The following is a 25,332-nucleotide window of genomic DNA, read 5'->3' as shown; positions in this document are numbered from 1 at the left end:
TTTACAAATAAAAGTAATTTGGGTATAGTTTTAATGTACCCTGAATTATTGCAGTGACAGAGAAGTGACTCTGCCTAAATCAGCTCCCTGAAAAAGGGTATGAACAATAGGTATGAGATACCAACCAGATCATGAAGGACTAAGTTAAACATGTAGACTTGTTCCTCCATTTGAACTGAGTCCAAGTCCTGAGGCACTTGGCGGCTGGATAATGTTGGGTAAGTTACTTAACTCTGAGTTTATCATCATGAAAAGGGAGATTACAATAGCACTCATGTCCTGGGTTCTTTTTGAGAAGATTGTCACAGTCATCCAGACAGGAAACGTTCAAATCTAGCCCCCAGTGGTAGCAGGGGAGTCTGGTTGGAGAGGTGAATAAACTCATGGCCAGGTCTTGGGTCATGGATCAAAGGTACAGAGGTCAAGGATGACAGGCGGGTTTCTGGCTTGGGCAGCTGGGTGGATGGTGGTACGTTTAGTGAGACAGGCAGTACAAAAACAATAGTGGGTTTTAGGGGGGAAATGAGTTCAGTTTTGGAGATTTTGTCTGGGGTGTCTGTGGACGAGTCCAGTAGGTACTAGTATACACACCTCTGGGCTTAGGAGATGTGTTTGGGTTATAGGTGGACTGGGAAGCATCAGCATGGAAGGGAAACGGTGAGGTGGGTCAGGGAGCTCAGAGAAGGGGCGCAAGAGCAGGGCCCTGTTTATTCCCCGACGTTCAGTAGCTGGGCGGAGAAAGGGCACCCCTCAGGACAGGAAGGCTGGAGAACCGAGGTCAGCACGTGCAGCCACGCGACCTGGACCCGGCAGTTCCGGGGGTGGGGGCCGTAGCGGGGGGGGGGGGGGGCGAGGGAGGCAGGACGAGCCCATGCAGCCCTTTCCGGGGCCCTGGCTGCCACAGGCTGGTACGGCGGCCGAGGGGGCCAAGAGCCCGAGGAGCGGAGGCGGAGGGACGCAGGGAGAGACCTCGCTCCGCAGTCGGCCGGGCCGGGGCTCCTGGAAGGCGCGCGGGCTCCACCTGAGCGCCCAGGTGAAGCCAGGCCAGTGTGCAGGGCAAGGCGGCTTTCCTGCGCCTGGTGTCCCGGGGTTTCCCGGGATTCCCCACGGGAACCCGCATGCCGCTCGACCCCACAAGCCCAGTAGGACACCCGAGGCGGCCACAAGCCTGTAACTCCAGCTCCGGGGCCAGGAGAACCGCCTTCCGGGAGCCCCGCCCCCTTGTCTTTCTTTGTTTCCTCGTCCGAAGATCTCGCGACAGTTGGGCGGCAAATCCCGCGAGCGCTGGCCGGCCCGGCGCTGCGGCTCTCGCGGTGTTTGCGCGAGACTGCCCCTTTCCTGCTCCCCCGCCGGCCCGCCCGCCTTCCTCCCTCTCCCCGCCCGGCCTCCCCCGCCTTCCCCCGCGGGCCCCCTCCCCGCAGGGATACTATGGTCTCCGGCGATGGACGCCCCAGCTGCAGGTCAGTTTCCGCCCGCGGCCGCGCTTCCCCGCTCCGCTCGCCCGGGCCTGGCCGGCGGGCCGCGCGCCCTGGGCCCGCTGCCTTCGCCCCGGCCGGCCGGCCGGCCTGCGCGGGGCCCGCCGCTTGCCCGAGGCCGCTGCTCGGCGGCTCCGGGGCCGGGAGGGGCCGCCTGCCTCCCGGCCGCCCCCGTCCGCGGAGCCGGGGTGGGGGCGGGGTCTCCCTGCCGGGGGCTCGCGCCTCAGCGGGTGGACCCCCGCCGCTCGGCTGAGCCCCTCCCTGTGCCGCGGGCTCCGGCCCGGAGTGGTGGTGGGGGGAGGGGGAAGCGGTCAAGGCCGGGCTCCGGTCGGCCGGTCCCGGAGCACCCACTGCGGCGCGGGTCCCCCCCTCCCCCCCCCCCCCCCGTCTTCGTCCTCCACGGGGGAGGACGCGCTCCCGCTCCCACAGTGGGCCGGGGTGCTAACGCCGAGGGTCCTGCCCACCCACTGCGATGAGTCTGCACAAAAGATCCGCAGGCTCTGCTCCCGGGAACGGTGCGAGCTGGGAACGCTCCGCGGAGACCCCCGGGTCTCTGACTTCTTGGTTCGCTTCACTCTCCTTTAAGGGGAAATTCTGTTGTTCGTTTGTACTTTGGGTCTGCAGACCTGGCAGGGTCTTACCGGACAAGTTTCTTGTTTTCGTGTGGTTTTGATTTTATCCATGTTGCCCCACACTCTGTAAAAATCTCTTTCGATTATTTGAAAAAAGCAACAACAACAAGAAAACAACCAAAAAACCCCAACCCTTGTCATTGTGGCGTTCTCAGAGTGTTCTATCTGTACTTAGCATTTTTCAGGACAGGGCCTCCCCCAAACAAACGCCTGTACATCATTTAAATCATTCTTATTTCTCCTCTCTGGATATTCTTTGTTGCCACCTTTCAGGAGTTCGTTACTTCACCTGTTTTTATGTGACAAGAATCATGCTTTGAACTTTGTTGTCCAATACAGTGGACCCTAGCCGTGCGTGATTATTTAGGTTGAAATTAATTAAAATTAAGTTTTAAAATTCATTTCCTCCATGGCTATGGCTGCATTTCAGGTAGCCACATGTGGCTGATTGGCTCCCTTATTGGACACTGCAAATATGGAACGTTTCCACCATTGCAGAAGATTTTAATGGACAAAGCTGGTTTCTGTTTGTTTTCACTTTGCATTAAGGTACTTAGCAGCTGTGTTTCATGAAACTATAATTTTTTTTTCAGGATACGCCTTTGAGTACCTTATCGAAACATTAAATGACAGCTCACGTAAGAAGTTCTTCAATGTACCTAGACTTGGAGGCACCAAGTATGGTAATGTTGCTTAAATTTTCGGGGTGGGGGGGAGGGATTTAGTTTCCAATAATAAAACTGCATTTGTTAAGCTCAGCTGAAATTTTAAATTTACTCCCACCATGTTGTAACAGGTAAGCCTACACATACCTGTAACATTTTAAAATCTCCTGTTGGGACTTTTGTTTGAGGGAGGGTATAAGTCCATACCTTAACTTCTCATTTAAAAATGTAAGTTCATTTAGCAGTGGGTTTTTTTTCCGCAGAGAAACTATTTAAAAAAACAAAAAAAACAAAACCTGACTGATGATATTCTATACCTATCATACCCATGCTTTAGTTTTTCGCGTGAACAGTGCCTACCATTCTTTACCTGCTGTACTTGAATCGGAACCGTCAACAGGGCCCGCTGATGTGAGTTGTTCTCCAGGGCATGGCTTGCCCTGGCCTGTGCACCAGCACCGTTGCCAGACCTTTGCAGGTGCCTGACCACGGTCAGACCCTTCACTGAGAGCTCAGAAGACTGAATTTGCCTCAACCCTAGGGTATCTGATGGAAGTCTTGACTCTGTGGACAATTGAAAACTGAACCAGCCAATGAAGAGAAGACCTGTTTGGAAGAGTGGTTTTTGTTTGTTTGGATTTTTCAGTGAAAACTACTGAAAAGATAAATGCGAAATCTATTGTAGTGCATTTTGGAGGGAGCTTTTCTTTTAATCTTTTCTTCTTATAGTCTTTAAGAAGATTGCTTTTGTGATTTTCCTGTAGATTTTGATGTGTCTAAATATTGTAGACTGCCACTGGCAGTTTTTCGTGTACATCATGAGAATATTTCAATTTTTGGAGAAGAAACCTGTCTTAGAACCAGGTTGCCTTTTAAAAATAAAAGGTTCTCCAAAATGGGAGCAGTACCCTTTACCTTACATCTTTGGGTGCGGTGGTTTGTATTAGGAGAGGCTGGTGGTTTTCTTAGTGTCGTATGTCTTTAATTCACATTTCTTTTATTCTTTCAGTGATGGTGAATTTTTAAATCTTGAACAGGGAACAGCTAAAGTGCTTATGTATAAGAAAGATCTTCTATTTCCCTTTACTTTCAAATATCTAGTGATTCTGGCCTGGAAGTTTCTTAACCCATATTTTATAGCTTAATGATTGAAAGAACATATGTGCGGATATTTTAAAAATTAAGTATGAATTCTTTCTGTGGATAATTTGTGGAAATGTGCCCATTTGAAAACGGCCTGTATTTCCAAAATGCAAACAATCAGTAGGAAACTATCAAAAATAACTAAAATGCTTTGAAAGAGAATGGTTAATAACACAAGAGCTAAATTTTCTCTGGAAAATAAGTTTTCGTGGCCATCCGGATAACTGAGTTCCAGAACACCGAGGTGTTTATAACCATGAAAAAAATAATAAAACACCTGTAAATACAAATGCCTTCAAAACAGAAATTTGGTTTTTATTTCCATGGGATTAAAGCTCTGTTTTATTCATGGAGTGGTTATTAGGAAAGGTTTATTAATAATTAGTACCTTCTTAGTCCTCACTTGGGGGAATAAAATCGGAAAGAAGTGACTTGGGAAGAGAGGAGTCGCTTCAGTGGAGGGTTGTTTTGCTTGTTTATCATCAGAACAAAGAGGCTTTGTTGCACTTCTGGAGGGACCATGTTGGATGGCCTTCCAGAGATGTGCTTAGGGGACCCCGCTTCGTAGTCACCGGGGTTTGGGACCACGGTCTTCTCTGCTCCTGTCCCTCATTCTGATGCCTGCCAGGTGGAGAATGACAGCTGTAATGACTTGACTCTTGCGAGCCCCTCTCCTGAGCTCCCTGCATGCTGTGTCAGGAATGCCTGCGTCGAGCTGAGAACCTGCTGTACAGTGACTTCAGCAGACAGGTGGTTTCTCCCGTGTGGCAGGAACTCTAGATTTGGGCAGACGGGGACCTTACGGCACCAGTGCCGGCAAGGATCCAGGCTTCTTTTTTTTTCTGTTTTGCCTTCGTTGTTTTGGTCACAAAGAGCCACCGCACCTCCAGACATTGTCCATGTCCTCGGCAGCTTGAATCAAGGGCAGCGGAGGGAGAAAAGCCCTCTGCTTTCGCCCGTGTCTCCTTGGCCAGGCCGGTGGCCGCTGTCCACTTCGGGGAGGCCAAAGGTCAGAACAGGTGGCTTTCCAGCTTTTACAGTAGATGCGGCAAGGGAGAAAGGGTTGAAGTGGTTGGGGAGTGAGCCAGCCTGGTTCCTTCCTTACTAGGTCTGTCTTTCCATAGAGCACAACATAAATGACTTCACTTCTGTGGGGTTTTTTTTGTTTTATTGCCGTTTGATCTTTTTGCTTCCCGGGTTTATACTCAACTCATGGTGTCTTTATGGAAGTGGACACATCCTGCACATTGATTTCACTTCGATCTTCTATAAGTTCCTTGGCAAATCGCCTTTTTAGTGATTGGGAGCTGCCTGTCAGGCGCTCCAATGCCTACAGCCTTCGAGATTTTGAGTAACTCTGTTACATAGATCTCTGGATGTTTCCAAGGAGGGGAGAAATCACTGTTCCCTGGGACAGTCAGACTGCTTTCTGAAGGAACTAGGACTTGAATTAATACTGAACAGACAGGTCATGCAGGACAGTCAGCACATAGGGAGTGAGAACGGTCAGCAGTTAATAGAACAAACGGAAGGGGAAGTGTTGAGGAAGGGGGAGGACAGTGCAAAGACTGGTCTGGCGGTGGTGAGCGTTTCAGAGCGGCCGTCGCTGAGCACGGGGTGTTTGGCTGGAGTAGAGCCCCGGGCCCCTTCTTTATTTCAGGCCAGCTCATTCACCCTCTTTCCCTTCCTGACTGCTTCACTACTGTCCTGTATAGTAGAGCCGAGGCTTACTTTGCCACATCCTAACCTAGCCTCTGAAAAAGCCTATTTTTTAGGAGAGTTTTTATTGTTTATAAGAAACTAGATTGGGTATGAGAAACGCAAGAAGACAACACTTCAGGCAGTGCAGAAACTGTCATTTTAACGTGCGGGTACAGATACATATAAATGTGCTACTTTTTTTTTTTTTTTAATTTTTTTTTTTTTTTTTTAACGTTTATTTATTTTTGAGACAGAGAGAGACAGAGCATGAACAGGGCAGGGGCAGAGAGAGAGGGAGACACAGAATCTGAAACAGGCTCCAGGCTCTGAACTGTCAGCACAGAGCCCGACGCGGGGCTCGAACTCACGGACTGCGAGATCGTGACCTGAGCTGAAGTCGGCCGCTTAACCGACTGAGCCACCCAGGCGCCCCTAAATGTGCTACTTTTAAGAGAAATACGGTGTGTGTGGTTTCGTAACCTTTTTTGTTTGTTTACTTGCTGTATCACGAGCATCTTTCCATGCCTTGGAATATACGAGTATCCCTTGCTATCTGATCCTCTGGTTTCTGAGTCTGGGAGCGTGAGTTCAGGTAGCAAGGATACCTATACTCTTCAGCAGCCTCCGGCGGCTGCACCGTACTGCCTGTGTGAATGCATAATAGTTTGGTGAGCTTCTCACCCACCAGCTCTTCCCTGTTTATAAATAAAGCTGCTGTGTGTGTGTGTGATATTTAAATTTTGATGCAAGCTTGTCATTAGCTTCATTGGTTTGAAAGCGTGCCATTCCCTTCACCTTCATCAGCATTTTTCTTTTTCACTGTGTACTGCGTGTTCCAGGCTTTACCCTTGACTTAAGGAACAAAAACTCAAGGAAAGATGTGGTTTCCACACATCCAAAGACGAAGGAAGAAAGCCGTCAGTCCTCATGGGAACCAGGGTTTCTAAAGCCAGAGGCTGTTCTTGTCACTTGAAGGCTGCCAGTCTTTTTATCTGTGTTTCTTTTTGAATGTGTACCCTCTAGTCGTCTGTCTCTGTAGCCCACTTACTCATTTTATGTGATGCCCAGTGTGGCCGCGGCTGGTCGTTACGTGACGATTGTTTTACCAGCCAGTTAAGACTGTACCTGTGGCTGACTTTTTCCGCCTATAGTTTTAACCTAGCTTGGCTGGCTTGTCACAGGTCTGTTGCTGGAGTAGTTCTCTTGCTAGAAGGGACACAAGTCCGTGTTTTCTGATCTTGTCTCTGCACTGGACTCTGGAAAGGGCTGTGAGTTGGGTTAGCAAAATAGTTTGCTTGTAAAGTTTACACACGGTGCGGAACTTTCTGAGGGTTACTTTTACCTAACGTGACTCTGTTGTTCAGGTCCAGCTGCATATTCACTCCCCCTCCACATTTTGTCCAAGGGCCTGTTGATTTTAACTTTGCTTTTGTTGACGTTTTGTGTTCTAGATTTGGCCTTTTGGGTGGCACAGAACAGACCCCTGCTACCTCAAGTGAAGAAAGATTTATCGTAATAGTGCAGAGCTCCCTGGCCGGTGAAAGGTGGCTGTATCTGAAGAAAATGCACATGGGCCAGAATTGAGGAAGTTCTTTATTTATCTCCAATCTTCTGCCCCCTCTGCTTCATTGCAACCCAGCATCCTTTGCCCGCTAACTTGAGATGTGGCCCCAAATGGCAGCCTCAGTCTCTAGCTTAGCTCTTAACACCTTTCTGGTCACTCTATGTCCTGATTGCAAATTCCTGGGACAGGGACATCATTGTCCTAGGGTCTTTTTTTCTCCTCAGGCTGTGGGTCACTGACCTGTCCGGCCCTGGCTCTCGCTTGCGTGCGGCAGCCAGGGAGGTCCTGGGACACAGGGCTGTCCGCGCCACGGGTGGCGGCTTGCACAGTGTCACAGAGCGTGTCTGTTAGGTTAGCAGCTGGTGCCAGGTTGTGTGCCTGCCAGGGGTGCCTGAGGACAGTGCGCGTGTGTGCGTTTTCCTCCATAATAGGTGCTGCTTTTCTTATTTTCTCCACCTTGTCAGTTAGTGGGCGAAAATAGTCTCGAAGAAGCAGGAATCTTCTCTCTGCCTTCTTAAATTTCATTCATGGCAGTAGTGTGTGCATGTGTTTTAAAAGTCACAGTTCTTTATTGGAAATCTGTCCAGCCTAGTACTAGTTAGAGACAGAAACGATACCTTGACTCTAATCAGACACAGATAGGAGTTAATCCTGTTGCCAGATCTGAGGGGGTTACAAGACTTCGTAGAACTGGTCCAGGCCTCTGGCCTTGACCAGGGTTTTTAGGTCCAGCCCCTAGCTACTCCAGTGGGTTCTCCACCCCCTTAGCCCTCTTTCTCAGTCTGGACTGCAGTCTGAGGTACTGGGGCCTGGCTGGCTCAGCGAATAGAGCGTGTGACTCTTTTAAAGTTTATTTGCTTATTCAGAGAGAGAGAGAATCCCTCTGTCAGCGCAGAGCCTGACGCGGGTCTCGATCCCGTGAATCACGAGATCACAACCTGAGCCGAGATCACGAGTTGGACGCTTACCCGACTGAGCCCCCCAGGCCCCCCAGGCATGTGACTCTTGTTCTCAGGGTTGTCAGTTTGAGCTCCATGTTGGTACCCAGAGCTTGCTTTGCATGCATGTATATATATATATATATATATATTATGTATATATATCAGGCAGAGGAGTAGAGTCTGGCCAGGAAACCCAGACAGTCCTGCCAGAAGGTGTTAAGGACTGGAAAGGATCTAAAATTTACCCTCCTTTCAAGTTAACAAGTTAGCCTGACGTACTTTCATAGATGCTGACGGAAGACACGAGACTCAGAGACAACAGGTGGCTCATTACCCACAGCAAAGCGGGATCCGTAGTACCAGCATGCAGGCGACTGTTCTTACAGGTGACTCTGAAGAGGGCCAGGTGATGGCGCGCACACGGAATGGTTGTGTTACAGAAAGGGAGCTCGGACTTAGGGAACCCAGGTCTGTTGTTATGGAGAGTAGGCGTGCCTGCCCTTTGCTCCAGAAGGAGGCGCTGTCTGTCTTCCAGGGCTATTCACTGTTTCACCGTTGTTTAAAGAATAGTCTGGAACTATTACTGCGTGTGCTCGGGAGTCATGCTGAAATGTGAGGCGGGAGACACGGAGACGAGCGGAATGGTGTTGTGGGAACTAGTCGGGGAGAGTTTCAGGAGGGAGGGATGAGTGGCCCTGTTGAGTGTTTCTGACAGGGGCTGTTTTATCGGCGTTTGAGGATAGGAATCGGATTGGCGTGGGCTGAACAGTGTGGAAGTCTAGAGAAGTGGACGTTGGGAATCTAAGTGACTCTCAGAAAGCTTCACTGAGAGTTTGAAGAAGGAAGTACTTGGAGGCCGTGTGTGTGTGACCTGGAGCTAGAGGCTGTTCATTGGAAGAACCCGAAAGAAAGGGCCAGATCGCAGGCGAAGGAGACAGGGTGACGGATGACTCAGGGTGCTGAGGTGTGCCCACAGGGACGGGAGGCAGAGCTCCTCCAGAGAGGTTGGCACTTAGTGGGAGCTGTGCAGCCATCTTCTTGGGATTCTCTCTTTCTCCCTCTCGGGAGGGAGGAATAACCCCGAGGTGGCCGTGCCCGTGGGTGTAGCGGGACGGGTTGCGGTGGGGTGTGGGGCTGGGTCTTGGACGAGGAAAGTGGAGAGTAGATGTAAGGAGAGTGGACGACGTGCGGATTATTGGGGAGATCGGGGAGATAGGCATGAGAGACCCGGCAGAACCTCTGGGTGAACAGGGAGGACCCAGCCGAGGCTGCAGCACATATTCACGCAGCTTCCAGTTTATCCCGTTACTGTGGGTTTCTTTTTCTCTCCCTCCTTCACGTGTCACCGCCATTAAAACCACCTCGAGCTGTTTCACACCCCCTGGAATGGGTATTCCATAAAAAATAGATTAAGGACCTTCGTACGTTGCTGGAACGTACAGTGGTGCAGCCCCTTTGGAAAACCACTTGGCAGTTTCTTAAAACGTTGAACATACATTTACCATATGACCGAGCAATTCTATTCTTAGGAATCTTCTCAAGAGAAATAAAAACAGTTATCCACACAAAGATCTGCAAATGATCCGAGTGGCGTTATTCATGATGGCTAAAAATTGCAAACAATGTTAACTGTCCTTCAGTGCGTGAACGGATGGACAAAATTCGGCATGTACACCTTGAATACTCTTCAGCAGTTAAAAGAAATTGTCTCCAGATACGTGCTACTGCGTGGACGCGCTCGGGAGCACGCTCAGTGAAGGAAGCCGGACACCCTGAGAGACCTGATTGTATGATTCTGTCAATATGAAGTGAGCCAGAGACAACAGAGCTAGAGACAGAAGTGGCTGTGTGGTTTCCTGAGGTGGGAGAGGAGAGGACAGGGACTGCCAGTGGGTGGGAGGGGCCGATGGAGTGATGAAACGTTCTAGAACAGGTGCTGATTGTACAACTCAGTAAATCTAGGATTGAATTTTGTGCTTGGAGAGGGTGATTTTCACGATGGGCAAAATATGCCTCAGTAACATTATTTTTTTTAAGTTTATTTTGAGAGAGTGTGAGCAGGGGAGGGGCCGAGAGGGAGAAAGAGAGAATCCCAAACAGCCTGCGCTGTGAGCGCAGAGCCGGATACGGGGCTCGAACTCAACAGACTCTGAGATCATGACCTGAGCCGAGATCAAGCGTAGGACGCTCAACCGACTGGACGAACCACCCAGGAGCCCCAACGGTGATGTTATGTTTGAAACAGAAAGAAGAGTTCTTAGGAAGTGGTGTGGGGTTCGCTGCCCGAAGGACACGTTGGTGTTTTGGCGGCCGCTAGGATGAAAGAACGAAGGGGCGAGTGAGTGGGGGTCTGGGAAGCGAGTAGGGCCTGAAGTGCGGAGGTGAGGGGGTCCGTGGGTGGGCGGCGCGGGGGACAGAGAAGGTGAAGTTCCCCGGTGTTGGAGAACCGCCCGGGTGAGTGGGGATCAGAAAGGCCCTGAGGTGCGCGGACTTTAATTAAAGATGGTTTGGTCGGAGCAGGAGTGTGCGCGTGGAGGGGGTAGGGAGAAAGGGAAGGAGACCCTGGGGGCCTTCCTGAACTTTGCACCTGTTTCAGAGGGGGGTGTGGGGTTAACTAGAGCGTCTGCACCCGGCTTTCCACACCAGCTAGGCTACCCGCTGTGGCTGTGGCTGTGGCTGTGGCTCTGGCTCTGGGCTGTCTACCTAGAGGCTTGCTTTGAGGATTGAACGAGACGACGTAGGCAGAGGGCCTCAGCCTCTCCTGAGTGGGTCCTGAGTAAATAGCTGCATGTGCCATTGTGAGAGTAGTTGAGCAAGAGAATTGTAGGACTTTTTACTGCCTAACAGCCTGAAAGCGTCGTGCCTAAAGGACGACGTGCGTAAACACGCGTTAACCTCTCCTGGCTCCTGTGGGTCAGGACCCGAGGGTGGCTCGGTTGAATGGTTGGGGCCGGAGGGTTTGCCCCCGGGGCAGTGCAGCCCCACTCGCACGCTGGCCCCGGGCCCCGGGCCCCGGGCCCCGGTTTTATCCCTCACGGGCCCCTCCTCGCTGCCGCTGCCGCGGGACTGCCCTCGGAACGGGCTTTGGCTTCCCCCGGAGTGAGTCCGGGAGAGCAAGGCCAAGGCTGGAGAACTTTCGTAGGTGGCCTTTGAAGTGCGTGCTGTGGCCTCCGCCACGGCTCACACGACAGCCGGTCTCCGGTGTGGAATCCGGTGTGGAGGTGGCGCGACAGTGGATGCCGGCGGGGGGGGGCGGGGATCCTAGTACTGTCTTGGGGACCAGCTGGAAGTGAGGCCGGAGAGAAATGAGCAGTTGTTTCTGTCGGAGGGACGGGTGGGACGCGTCTGTCTTTCTCACAGTCGGCCGCTGGTACTTAACTACAGATTCGGGCAAATTTGCAAGTTAGTGCTTGTTAGTGACAGTTGTCCAGTTGACGTTTGTGACTCCTTTTGTTTTTAAAGCACTCTTATTTGACAGCTGCTTTTAAATTTAATGTTAACGTTCAAATGATAGAATTAAAAACCTGGAGGTCACTAAGATTAGGACTAAACAGTAGCCCCTTGCGCCGCCCTCCATTTCTGCTCTGCAGAGATCTTTCGTTCCCATGGTTATTTCTTAGGATGATCTCCTCCGCGTTACTAAATCGCCTTGCTTGTATAGCTGTTTTCTTTTTCTTTTTTTTCTAAAGTTTTTTTTTTTTTAAGTAATTTCTACACTCGACGTGGGGCTCAAACTCACAAGCGTGCGATCAAGAGTCACTCTACCAACTGAGCCACCAGGTGCCCCTGTTTTTTGATTTTCCAATTTTAGACTTCACTAACTTTCTGTTGTGGAAAATAAGAAGTTGGCACTTTTCTTTTCCATATATCCCATGTACTTCTTAGTTATTACAGTTACAGTTTTTGGCCAAGTCTGTAGTCCACACTTAGGTTATCACAGCTGTAAGTGTTCCGGCCAGGCCACGTAGCAGGCGATGACTGCGTCTCGTCTCTTGCGACTTTGTATTTTTTCCTGGAAGTAATGATGGTCTTTTTTTGTTCACTGAGTTTTCGGAGTCTTTGTCAATAATTCCTCTCCACAACTTCCAGAAGAACTCTACCCTCTACCCTACCCTTAGGTGGTCTGGCAGTTAATTTTTCCCCTTCTCTCTCTCTTGTTTTTTAAATTTTTTTATTATTTTTTTTTTATTTTTGAGAGAGAAAGCATGAGCAAGGTAGGGGCAGAGAGACAGAGAGACTCAGACTCTGAAACAGGCACAGAGCCTGATGTGGGGCTCAAGCCCACAAATTGTGAGATCATGGTCTGAGCTGAAGTCGGACACTTCACCGACTGAACCACCCAGGCTCCCCAGTTTTCCCCTCCTCTTGGCAGCGTCCCGCCTGGCCTTGCTCTTTGCCCCACGGGACACTGACCGCAAGTCAGGTGACTTGCACGGCCACAGCCTGGCCCGGAAGGGTCCCCATTCTTGCCTGTGCTACAGACCCATGTCCCGGACTGTGTGCTTTTGTGTTCCCCTGGGGAGGATGGCGTCTGCCGCCTGCACACTTGATTGAGGGCTGGCCTGCGCAGAGAGCTCTAGGTCGGAGACCATCTTCACTGGGAGCTCGGAAGGCTCTGTCCCATTGCCTCTGAGCCCCTCACGCTGCCCCTGGGAAGGCCCGGGCTGCCTGCGGCCCAGTGCTCACCTTGCCCCTCCTCTGGATCTGTCCATCGTGCCCGCGCTGTCTTCATAAATTTGTTCGGTTCTGCTTCTCTCTTTGTTCCTGTTCATAATTTTATCTCTTTATTATTATCTCAATGGGTTTCAAAGGAAATGGAGATACTTGCTGGAGTTTGTCATATGTTATTACAAATGTGATTAAATGCTTTCTATGAAGATCTTCAAACAAAAAATATTCCTGATACTGTTTTTCCAGAATAATTAGCTGTATCCAAGACTGATCTTGTGTATTGGCTTTTGTGATGTTTCCCTTCTCATTATTTCCAAATGTTCTAATAGAAAATTTTCTCCCCTGCAGTTCCTCTTGATTTGGGGGACTTTGTTCTGTTTCTGACTGAGGTAGGATGAGAACTAACATTTCTCCAGAACTACTCTTTGTTGTAGGGTTGAGGGCTGCACGTGAGCCTGATGCCCACATCTCTGTTAGGTGTCTGGTGTTCCATTGTCAGGCAGAACACGAATCTGCTCAAGTCCCTGTCCTCAGGTCAGACCTATAGTAAGAGCGGATACAGGCTCTCAGTCTTGTGTTTCTGGCTGTGTGGCCCTTGTCTCTTCCCTTACAACTTCATTATCTCTAACTTGTGGAGTTAAAATCTCAGTCCTAAAAGTAGGGAGAAAACAGTAACCCAGTATGTATTTGTCAGCTCCCTATTAACATTTTGCCGATCTTTTGTTTAAAATATTTCACCATTTGGGGCGCCTGGGTGGCTTAGTCGGTTAAGCGGCCGACTTCGGCTCAGGTCATGATCTCACGGTCCGTGAGTTCGAGCCCCGCGTCGGGCTCTGTGCTGACAGCTTAGAGCCTGGAGCCTGTTTCAGATTCTGTGTCTCCCTCTCTCTCTGCCCCTCCCCTGTTCATGCTCTGTCTCTCTCTGTCTCAAAAATAAATAAATGTTAAAAAAAAAAAAAAAATTAAAAAAAAAAATTTCACCATTTGTGTAACCTATATCTCTGACCTTTGAAAAGGACCTTAAAAGGTAATACTCTCAGTAGGGTTCCTGGGTGACTCAGTTGGTTAAACGTCTGACGTCAGCTCAGGTCATGATCTCATGATTCATGAGTTTGAGCCCCATGTCAGGCTCAGCCTGGAGCCTGCTTCAGATTCTGTGTCTCCCTCTCTCTCTCTGCCCCTCCCCTGCTCACACTCTCTCTCTCAAAAATAAACATTACATTTTTTTTTAAATAACACTCAGCGCCTTCATTATACCTAACAAAATTAACAGAAATTTCTTAATATGACGTAAAACCTGGTCCGTATTCAGGTTTTCCTGATTATCTCAAAAATAAACTTGTACAGTTGATTTGTTCACACGGTGTCCAAATCGGAGCCACATACAGCATTTGGTTATTCCATCTCTTAAATCTCCTTTGGTCTATAATTTTCCTCTTTCCTTTTTCCACGCCATCTTTATGTGGAAGAAACCATGTTTGTTCCTCTGTAGAAGGTACTGCGTTCTGGATTTGGCTGATGGCTTCTTCATGGTTTCACTTCACTGTGGCGCCACGTCTGTGTCTCCCGTTGGCTGGAAGTGAGGGCTGGCTGGCTGATTGGACCAGGCTTGTGTACGTATGCATTTTCGCGAGAACCCTTGTCACTTGGGGCTTGTGTTTTCTCATCAGGAGGCAGGTGATGTCTCTCTCTAACGTCCTGCTTTCGGTGATGCTAAGCAGTCATAGTTGACATGCACTTGCTTGGTTCCTTGTGAGTTCCGCTCACGTATCCCCGAGCACTGGAGCCTTGTCCAGATTGCTCGTTAGGCGTTGTCGAATTCTGTCACTCCCCTTCTGTTTTTATTAGCTTTACTTCTGCATGGAGGGACTTGGTCTTCGTGAACTATTTGGTTACTTGAAATCAGGAAGGACGAGCTTAATGAGTGATTTTCTCCCTTTTGTGAGTTTTCAGGGTAATGACTTCTCTAGCAGCTTGCACGGCTGAAGAGTCATTATGAACTAAGGGCTGTTTTTGTATTTGATGCAGTTTCTGTCATTGTTCATTTTGGTTATCAAACTGACTCATCAGTTTCCTTTGCTTCCTTTGGTTCTGACACAGGACGTCCTGGGCCCGCGTTGTCCGTGCCCTTTCCCAAACGCGGGACTGACCGTTTCTCCAAGGAACTCGGGTGTCTTCTTCCAATTGGGAAAATAGCATTTAGTGTACAGCAGGCTGAATGGTTGGGGGTGCATTACTATTGGATCATCGTTGTTGGGGGCATTTGCACTGAGCAGAGCTAGGAAATACATATTTTTCTAGAAAGAGAAAAAGATGAGTTCCAATTGAAATGTAAGGTGTTTTTTTTTTTTTTTTTTAACTTAGCTACTCTGATTTTAAATTTTTTTTTTTTTTTCAACATTTTTTATTTATTTTTGGGACAGAGAGAGACAGAGCATGAACGGGGGAGGGGCAGAGAGAGAGGGAGACACAGAATCGGAAACAGGCTCCAGGCTCCGAGCCATCGGCCCAGAGCCTGACGCGGGGCTCGAACTCACGGACCGCGAGATCGTGACCTGGCTGAAGTCGGACGCTTAACCGACTGCGCCACCCAGGCGCCCCTACTACTCTGATTTTATACTTCTGTATCATTACTCTTGAAAATTTTGGTTTCTAACCATAGTAACAAAAGTACTTTCTACATTATTTTTTTAAATGTTTATTTATTTTGAGAGCGAGAGAGAGGATCTCAAGCAGGTTCCACACTGTCAGCACAGAGCCTGCCCTGGGGCTCAAGAACTGTGAGATCACAACCTGAGTCAAGATAAGAGTCAGAGGGGCCCCTGGGTGGCTCAGTCGGTTAAGCGTCCGACTTCAGCTCAGGTCACGATCTCGCGGTCCGTGAGTTCGAGCCCCGCGTCGGGCTCTGGGCTGATGGCTCAGAGCCTGGAGCCTGCTTCCGATTCTGGGTCTCCCTCTCTCTCTGCCCCTCCCCCGTTCATGCTCTGTCTCTCTCTGTCTCAAAAATAAATAAAACGTTAAAAAAAAAATTAAAAAAAAAAAAAAAGATAAGAGTCAGATACTTAACCCACTGAGCCACCCTGGTGCCCCTCAATGGGAATTTTTAAAAATTTGTTAAAAGACTTTTACACCGTTTAGGGATGTTTTAATTATTGTATTTAATTCTCATTTTCTGTGCTTTTCAGTTTTTCTTGGTCTTCCCTGAATATTAGATACTTGTCTGGCTCGTGTACCCAAATCAGTGCAACTCTTGTATGAAGAGTTTCTTCAGAGCCTTGGCTTACATATAGGAAAGTTGAATTTATAGAAAGCCTGGTATTAACATGAACAGTGTTTTCCTCCGTGTTTACTCAGTTTTTTTTAATTGAGAAAACAGCGCATCCCTGTCTTTAACTTTTTGCTGTTGTGATTTTTACAGTACGTAGGTAAGACTGTTCCCTCGTTAATAGTGATCTTCTCTCCTGAATCAGATGTCCTGCCTTACTCAATACGGGTCCTGTTGGAAGCTGCTGTGCGGAACTGTGACGGCTTTCTGATGAAAGAACAGGATGTCATGAACATCTTAGACTGGAAAACCAAACAACGCAATGTTGAAGTGCCCTTTTTCCCAGCCCGTGTTCTTCTTCAAGATTTTACGTGAGTGGTAGAGCATTTCCTTTTTATTTATTTATAAAGTATTTATTTATTTAAAGGGAGAGAGAGAGCATGCGCTGGGAGGGGGGTTGGAGAGGGGGAGAGAGACAGAGAATCCCAAGCAGATTCTGAGCTGACAGTGCAGAGCCTGATGTGGGGCTCGAGCCCATGAACCATGAGATCAGGACGTGAGCTGAAATCAAGAGTTGGACGCTCAACCGACTGAGCCATCCAGGCCTTCTGAACATTTCCTTCTTAAAATTCAAACTCCGTGATGGTTGGCTCTGCAGTTTTTAATTCTGAAGATCAGTCTATAAATTTAAAGAATTGTCCTTTCTAAACTAAATAAATTCATTAAAAAGTAGGCACTTGTTTCTTACACACTCTGTCGAAAAACTCTTTTTGCTGAACTGCCTGCTTGTCTTTAGCTAGTGAGTGGCTTGTCAGACTTAGCACATCCAGAGATTGATTGCCCAGCAGCCACGCCTGTCCCTTTCCAGGTCTCTTCTGTCACAGGAAATGCCCTATAGCCTCCATGCATGTAGGGCAGAGACCCAGGGGTTGACCTTGACCCCTCTCTTCCCACTGTGTGTAATCCAGGCTGTCCACAAGTTCCATGGACTCTACTTTTCAGATGTGTCCTCTTACCATTTCCACCACTATCCTGGTCCTGGCCCCGTTCTCTCTCACCTGGACTACAGCTGTTACAGTCTCTAGCCTGTGTCCCTGCTTGCACACTTCCGAGTCTGTAGTTGTCTTTGCACAGCATATTGTGATTTAATTAAAAATGTTAACTAGGGTCGCGTCATGCCCCCATATACTAGTGGGTTTCCGTCACACTTAGAATTCAAGCGAAAACGTTTGACCCCGGCTTGAAAGACTTTGCCTGATCTGGGTGTCCAGGGATTAGTAACTGGAAGAGTTAACCTTCAACTGAGTTTCAAGGGAGGTATAGAAGTTAGCTAGATAATTAAGAACATCTCCTTCACCCCCACCCAAGTCTGGTTCGTGTGCCACTGCTTTGTACCCTCTGTTTGCTGCCATATTGGTCCTTGTGTTACTGTTGAGCGGATTCCTGAGAGGAGGCGCTGTCTCTGACCAGCCTGTGTCGTTGGTGTCTGGCACACTGAAGGCATGCGGTGAATGCTTGTTGTGTGGTCAGCCGGAGATACGTATGTCTCGTGGAGAGCTTTGGAGTAGTAGACAGGCACTGAGAGGAAGGGCATGGGGCCAGGGCGAAGGGAGGGAGCAGGGTGTCAGAATTTAAAACAGGGAGAGAATTCTATAGACAGTTCTTGAAATTGCCTTATGCCTCTAAAAATCACGTCTTCTTATTTTTGGTGTGTCTGCCCCCAAGCACTCAAGTTCTCAGGTAATGTTTAATTCTCATTAAACAGGGTACGTCTAACTTTGGGTAACAAGTACATGATCTAACACGAATGCAAACCAGAAAGGGATACTTTCAAATGTAAAAGTGAATAGATGTGTATTATTTGAGCGTATGAAAGAAGAGCGTGAGCCATAATTTTCATTTCTTTACTTTGTAGTGGAATACCAGCAATGGTGGACTTTGCTGCTATGAGGGAGGCAGTGAAAGTTCTTGGAGGCGACCCTAAGAAAGTCCACCCTGCCCGTCCGACAGATCTCACAGTTGACCATTCTTTACAGATCGACTTCAATAAATGGTAAGAGCAGATACTTGTGCGGACAGCCGTGCGAGTTAATCGACAGCCAGCCCGGTGGGGCTGTGCGGTGAGAAGAAGGGGAGTAGAGACAGTTAAGCCTGAGTACGGGGCTCGAGGTAGTATCCACTCATGTATGAAAGGAAAAGCTGGTGAAGTGTACATACTGGTGAATTTTTTTTTAACTCAGTCTGAATTTCAAATGATATTCATGTTTGTAGAATTCTGCCATTTTTGATAGAAACGTTTGAGCCTAGAACCTGCTTTGTGGAGTGCCCATCTGAATTCGTCTTCATTTTCTTTTGTTTTTTAACCTACTTGGCCTTCGAGAGAGAATCTAAAGATGTGAGCCATGAATGTCTTTAGATAATTGGTGGTTAGAATCACAGAGCTTGCTAAAACTCTGTTTTCCTTCCCCTGAAATACATATGTTCTGTGTGAAAGGTCCCTGTGACCAGGGTCAAACTAGAGAAGACCTGATTGTGTTGCGATGTGCTGGCTTTTGCTTTCTCACCCCCTGGAGCCTGGTAGCGAGACGGGATTATCCCAGCCCCTGAGTGCTCTCGCCCTTGAGATTAGCACTGTGGCTCTGTGCTGCTCTTGAGTTGATAGATGGGAAAAGGACCTAGTTAGGTGTTTGCTAGAAGCTCGATTATTATGGAAGTGTGTGAAATGATTTTATTGGGCATGCAGAGTTGTGCTGTCATCTCCGTAAACTTAAATGACCTATTTGAGTTTTTTGTTTTTGTTTTATTTTATTATTATTATTATATTTTTGCAAGCTGAGATTTGCTTTTGAAACCTGAATTAAATGCTGTGTTAACATTGAACAACATTTAGTTAATTCCACATACCATTGGCAAACTGTGTGCGTTTTGAAAAGCTACATTTGTGTCACTTTCTGATGGTTGTATTCTGTTTCCTCTTTTGGAATGCTAGTGTAATACAGAATGCTCCAAATCCTGGAGGTGGTGAGCCGCAGAAAGCAGGAAAGCTCTCTCCACTCAAAGCGCAGCCTAAGAAGGCTCCCTGCAGAGGCCAGACCGCCTGCCGAGGATCCTGTGATTCTGGAGAACCAGGCCGGAGCTCAGGAAAATTTTCTTCGCAGATTGAGAACACACCCATCCTATGTCCTTTTCATTTGCAACCAGTGCCTGAGTATGGGATTTTCTAAACATACTGATCCGAGCCAGGTTATGTTTTAGTTAAGGAAATCTCACCAGTCTCCTTCCCTTCTGTCCCTGTTATGTAGCCTCGCTTCCATACGTGTGTTTCCTGTCGTGCTGAGAGAAGCAAAGTTAATTAAAATGGTAGTCTCTAAAGACTAGTACCTACTTCCCCTTAGGAAGAACAGAACCTTTCTGAAGGTTTTTCTGTAAATACATTTAATTTTTGTGAGTAATGTAGGCAGAAAAATGGGATCTCATCTTAAACTTTGAATTTCTTATTTTAGTGAATTTGTACCATTCGTGTGCTCACTATACGTTCATGTTTCTTTTGTGAATTCCCTATTTATAGTTTCAGACCTCTTGCTTTTTCCAATCGCATAAAGAGCTCGGTGTTAAGAATATTAGGATTGTTGTAGATTACAAACTTAATGAGCCTTCTGAGGTAAATAATTGCCTATATGGTGCCATGGGAAGTAGTGGACCTGCCCAGGAAAGAATTCTGTTCTTAGGAGTTGATAAAATTTCCTAATAGGTAATTTTTAAAAAAAAACTATACCTCAGTTTTTATATGCTATGAAATTTTCAAAGCTTAACTCTTACTTTTAAGAGTTGTTTTACCCCATTGTCAAGAGACTGTCAAAATTTTTTTAATTTATGGGGCACCTGGGTAGCTCAGTTGGTTAAGTGTCTGACTCTTGATCTCAGCTCAGGTCTTGATCTCAGGGTCGTGAGTTCAAGCTCTGCGTTGGGCTCCGCACGGGGCTTGAAGCCTACTTGAAAAAAAAAATTTTTTTTTTTTTTTAGTTAAAAAAAATGACATACTTTTTCAAATTTTAAAAATTTTAACACATTTAAGATTTAGAATAGCTAAGAATAATATCCACACATACTTTATCCTAAGCACCACTAATACGTTAAATTGGATCTTTCAAATTCTTGGTAGTTGTACAAGCTGGCGCTCAATATTTAATGAGGCCTCCAGTCAATAGTGACCTCTTCCTTGCTAAGAATTCAGGATGATCTCTGGGTCCTTTACCATCAGGTTATGACAGTTTTACGTAATCAGTTCTTGTTCCTGCTACCTAGTTGTCCTGATGGTGAGATACAGGTTGACTTTTGAGATTAACATCTCTTCTTACACAGAAATCAGTTTCCTGAAAAGGAAGACTTCCTGATTCAAACACCATTGATTTTTTTTGGACTGCCTTTTTGTAATTGGCACAGTGCAAAGTGCTGAGATGGTCTGTTTTTAATTAAAAATCCAATCTGTTGTAACATTTCCCGTCAGTTTTGAGTCCAGATTACACAGCATTCGGATGGGCTGACTCTGGTCCCTGGCCGTATGAACATAGTGGCTCTTGTGTGCACGTCGGTGTCCCAGGGAGGTGTTTCTCACAGGCCCAGCCAGAGAGCTGAGAGTGTACACTTGGCCCTTGAAACTGCCGCCTAACTTGAAGTCTGGCTCCGAGCTAACGAGGGGGGTGCTCTGGAGCCTTGCTCGCTGTGGGAACTGAGCTGTGCTCCCTGAGCCCTGAGAAGAAGCGCATAGACATGCACTGTGGCTTCGAGTGACCATGCAGCAACATGACCTTTGTTTTATTTTACTTATTTTTGTTTATTTTTATTAATTTAAAATGTTTATTTTGAGAGAGCGTGGTCAGAGGAGAGTCAGAGAGAGAGAGAATCCTGAGCAGGCTCCGCAGTGTCAGCACAGAGCCCGGCGCAGAGCTCGATCTCATGAACTGCAAGACCGTGACCTGAGCCGAGATCAAGAGTCGAATGCTGAACGGACTGAGCTACCAGGCGCCCGTCTGTTTTTTTGGTTTTAATGTTTACTCATTTTTTTATTAAAAAATTTTTTTAAAGTTTGTTTATTTTTGAGAGAGACAGAGTGTGAGCAGGGGAGGGGCAGAGAGAGAGGGAGACACAGAATCCAAAGCAGGCTCCAGGCTCTGAGCTGCCAGCACAGAGCCTGACGTGGGGTTCGAACCCATGAACCGTGAGATCATGACCTGAGCCGCAGTTGGACACCCAACTGACTGAGCCACTCAGGAGCCCTGTTTCTTTTTGTTTGTTTGTTTTTTAAGTTGACAAACAACTGTAATTTTCTGGACCCTGGAGAACGTGTATAATTTAAGTCATATTGATACTCTAGTTAACAATCGCCAGCTGGCAGGTGAAGTAACTTAACACTGCTAGAAATCATTTAAAAAAAAATTTTTTTTTTTAATGTTTATTTTTGAGAGAGACAGAGACAGAATGTGAGTAGGTTAGGGGCAGAGAGAGAGGGAGACACAGAAGCAGAAGCAGGCCCCAGGCTCTGAGCTGTCAACACAGAGCCCGACGCGGGGCTCAAACTCACGAGCCGTGAGATCATGACCTGAGCCGAAGTCGGACGCTCAACTGACTGAGCCACCCAGGCGCCCTGAGAGATCATTTTTTAAATGTCCGTTAGATAAAAATAGCTTTCTAAAAGTGGCACAGTGTTTACTGTTTGGAGGTGGATTGTTTTTATCTCTTAGTTTAAATATGATTTATGTAAGATATGTTTATAGTCCATATACTTCTACATAAGATAGAACTTTCCAATTTGGGTGAGTTGAATACAAGGTTTTTGCTGAAAGTTTCTTAGGCACGAAGTGGCATCGCACCATGGTCACCACTGTGCCACACTAGTCCATGCCGCCCGGCCGTGCTGGCACCGGGGCCCAGCGGGGGGAAGGGAAGTGCACGTGCTGGGTGCAGGCCACACCACTGCCCTCCCTCTTCCTGCTGAGGGGAATCCAGCAAAGTTTGCTCTGTTCTATTTGATACGTTGAGCCAGCTCACACAGTGAGTCAGTATGGTTCGGGACACTGGGATGGAATAGCTTGCTGGTGTGGTGTTAAAAACTGAACTTCTGTGTTGCGAGAAAGCAGCTGATTCTGAGAAGTCTCTCCGGTAAATTGTTGTTCGAGGAGTTTTTAAGATGTGTGTGTGCTCGTGAGAATGAATTCTTAGAAACAAGGTGAGTCTTCTGTGTAATACATACGTGTAATGCTGGCTTTTCTTCTTTTTAGACCTGAAACAGTGTTAAAAAACCAAGAAGTAGAATTTGGCAGAAATCGAGAGAGGCTTCAATTTTTCAAGGTACACATGATTTGAGGAAATTTTTATATTTAAGTTTATAAAATAGTGATGAGTACGGTTTTTATGTCCTTTAGTAGTTCTTAAATGCTTTGTAGCAGTGGATCCCTTTTCCTCCTTCAAATAAGATCTTGTTGGAAACCCCAGTGTATAAAACAAGATAAAAACTAAGTGACTGTAATTCACTGTGGTTCCTAGGACACAGAAAACTACCATTTATCTGGACTTACTAGATCATTTTTCTTTGACCTAATTTTGATTTAATAATCTGCAAAATGAATATGTTTAGGGTTAGTATTTGCATATTTGTTTTTACGTGTATGCTATCAACTTTGACCATATTGAATGTCGGTAAAGTATTTTTTGTGTCAATATTGCATTTTGATTGTGAGCACAAGGTGATATACTAACGCTTGGATTTTTTAAAATGCAAACATAATATAGTGGAGTTCAAGAGTTTTTAAGAATGTGGCTGTAATCCCTCCCGGAACTGGGATGGCTCATCAAGTTAACTTAGAGTATTTGTCAAGAGTGGTTTTCGAAGAAAAAGACCTCCTCTTCCCGGACAGCGTCGTCGGCACAGACTCTCATATAACCATGGTGAATGGATTGGGGATTCTGGGGTGGGGTAAGTAGATGACTGAATATATTTAATTTGGGGGTGGGGGGAGATGATTTAGGAACACTGCAAAAGAGCATACGTAGCAGGTCGGCGGGCTCTGTGGCCTCTTCGAGGCTGTTTCTTCATCTGTCATAGCAACAAAAACGAGTGTTAGCCTTTGCGGACAGTGTGGCGTGAGGGAGGGTTTATGAACACGGTGTGCGGCGCCCGGCCGGGCACTGCTGTTGTGGAGCAGCCATGGTGGAACGTTGTCTGTGAAGGCGATGCAGCCTAGGCCTGTGCTCTAGGCCTGTGTGACTGCTCCCGGCCGTTCGTGCACGCGTGTCTTGCACACGAGTGTTTACTGCCCAGCGTGGGCTGTGCTTTTACTGGACGCCTCGTGGCTTTGCCCAGGCTGTCCCTCTGGCAGGGCACATGCCCTCCTTACCGGGTTGAGAAGTCTTTGTCATTGAACGGAGCCTCTTGAGGTTGGCGGTTCTGGGTTCCGTTCATGTCTATGTCTTGAGCCTAGCGCGGTACTTAGCGTAATAAAGACTGTTTACTGAATTTAATAGGAAGGTGAACACCAATATTTTTCAACCACGTGAGTGGAGTCATTCCTTAGCACTTGGGTCCACATGCACAGTAAGAGCAAGTATGGTCAGACCAGCTCCTCAAGCACTCAGAGCGCTTGGTGCCCCAGAGAGAACCACAGTTGAACTGTGCCACGCTAACGTCTGTCTTTGTCACTTCAGGGGTCGGAGGCATCGAGACAGAAGCAGTTATGCTTGGCTTGCCCGTTTCTCTTACGTTACCGGAGGTGGTGGGATGTGAGCTAACTGGCTCCTCAAACCCGTTTGTTACGTCCATAGATGTTGTTCTTGGCATCACGAAGGTAATTGTGGCACCTGTGTGACTCAGTGGGCGTGAAGCACAGGGGCCCCTCGAGAGCAGGGTTGCGGTTGCTGCCACATCCTCAGGGCTCTGGCCTCCCTGGCCGTGGCCTTGCAGCTGTCCTCACAATCACGGCAGCGGTCGGGGACCCTCGCTTTGTCTAGGGTGTTGGACCATTGTTCACGTGACACGTTGACTCGCGTGTTCCTCATTACAAGCCTGTGGCATCGGTCCTAGGACTGTCCCCATTTCCATTCTGAGAAAATGGACATACCCTTGGGCTCAGTGACTCGTGGAAGGGACACTGGGCCAAGCAGTGGGAGGTGGAGCAAGGTCCCTACCAGGCGGGCCAGGCCCTCGGCCCTGGGCTCTCAGCCATGTTGCCTCAGTAAGCGCTTGTTGCCTCTGGATTAGAAAATTGTATTTAGGAAAATAATTGCATCTCCTCGAATGCTGCTTTTAAAAATTTTATTTATTTCTTAATGGTTGAGAGAGAGTGACAGAGCGCACGTGTGTGAGCGGGGAAGGGGCAGGGAGAGAGGCATACGGAGACTCCCCAGTAGGCTCTGTGCTGACATCAGAGAGCCCAGTGCAGGGCTTGAACTCATGAACTGTGAGATCATCACCTGTGCTGCGGTAGGACGCCCAACCGACTGCGCCACCCAGGTGCCCCCCGCATCTCTTTTAGTACTTAAATGAATCATTTGCCCTTGAGAAACTATTCTACTGGATAATACAGACTGTAGAAGATTTTCTCTTGGCTGTTTAAACACTTTAGAAGGATTTTATAAAAACTTCATTTGCATTCTAAAAATATCGGCTGCGTGCATTTAGTACGTGTACTCTAGAGTTTCTTAGTGAACAGCGGTTTGTAACTGTCCATCCTAAATCTCTGATTTTGAAAAAAAAATTTCTTTTTTTTCAACGTTTAGAGACAAAGCGTGAACAGGGGAGAGGCAGAGAGACAGGGAGACACAGAATGAGAAGCAGGCTCCAGGCTCCAAACTATCAGCACAGAGCCCCATGCAGGGCTCAAACTCATGAACCGTGAGATCATGACCTGAGCTAAAGTTGGACACTTGACCAACTGAGCCACCCAGGCAGTGCCCCCTAAATTTCTGGTTTTGACTAGTTACATTTTATTTTATTAAAAAATCGTTTCTTCAACGTTTATTTTTGAGAGTGAGTGCGAGCAGGAGAGGAGCAGAGAGAGAGGGAGACACAGAATCTGAAGCAGGCTCCAGGCTGAGCTGTCAGCACAGAGCCTGATGAGGGGCTCGAACCCATGAACTGTGAGATCATGACCTGAGCCGAGGTGGGACGCTGAACTGACTGAGCCACCCAGATGCCCCTTGACTAATTCTATTTTATTTTTTTATTTTTATTTTATTTTATTTTATTTTTTTCAACGTTTTTTATTTATTTTTGGGACAGA

The 25,332-nt window shown here is 47.5% G+C and overlaps 1 protein-coding gene across 2 annotated transcripts in view; it reads left to right on the top strand.

Moving 5' to 3' along the window:
* The first annotated feature begins 1,322 nt into the window (after window positions 1–1,322).
* The window catches only part of IREB2 (iron responsive element binding protein 2), a 48,005-nt gene continuing 23,995 nt past the window's right edge, over window positions 1,323–25,332 (top strand). For both annotated transcript variants that reach the window (XR_009263722.1, XM_058736286.1), the window contains exons 1-8: window positions 1,323–1,460; window positions 2,701–2,790; window positions 16,263–16,428; window positions 17,973–18,110; window positions 19,047–19,265; window positions 22,336–22,405; window positions 22,847–23,030; window positions 23,759–23,898. Coding sequence is in view for 1 of the 2 variants with exons in the window: in XM_058736286.1 (XP_058592269.1) it covers window positions 1,442–1,460; window positions 2,701–2,790; window positions 16,263–16,428; window positions 17,973–18,110; window positions 19,047–19,265; window positions 22,336–22,405; window positions 22,847–23,030; window positions 23,759–23,898 (1,026 nt within the window). In the remaining variant the exon portion in view is untranslated. The remainder of the gene's footprint in view (window positions 1,461–2,700; window positions 2,791–16,262; window positions 16,429–17,972; window positions 18,111–19,046; window positions 19,266–22,335; window positions 22,406–22,846; window positions 23,031–23,758; window positions 23,899–25,332) is intronic.

This window comes from Neofelis nebulosa, chromosome 7 (genome assembly GCF_028018385.1).
Source record: "Neofelis nebulosa isolate mNeoNeb1 chromosome 7, mNeoNeb1.pri, whole genome shotgun sequence".
NCBI classification, from domain to species: Eukaryota; Metazoa; Chordata; class Mammalia; order Carnivora; family Felidae; genus Neofelis; species Neofelis nebulosa.
The sequence above is the reverse complement of the archived record's forward strand: the minus strand, read 5'-3'. Positions and strand labels throughout refer to the sequence as shown.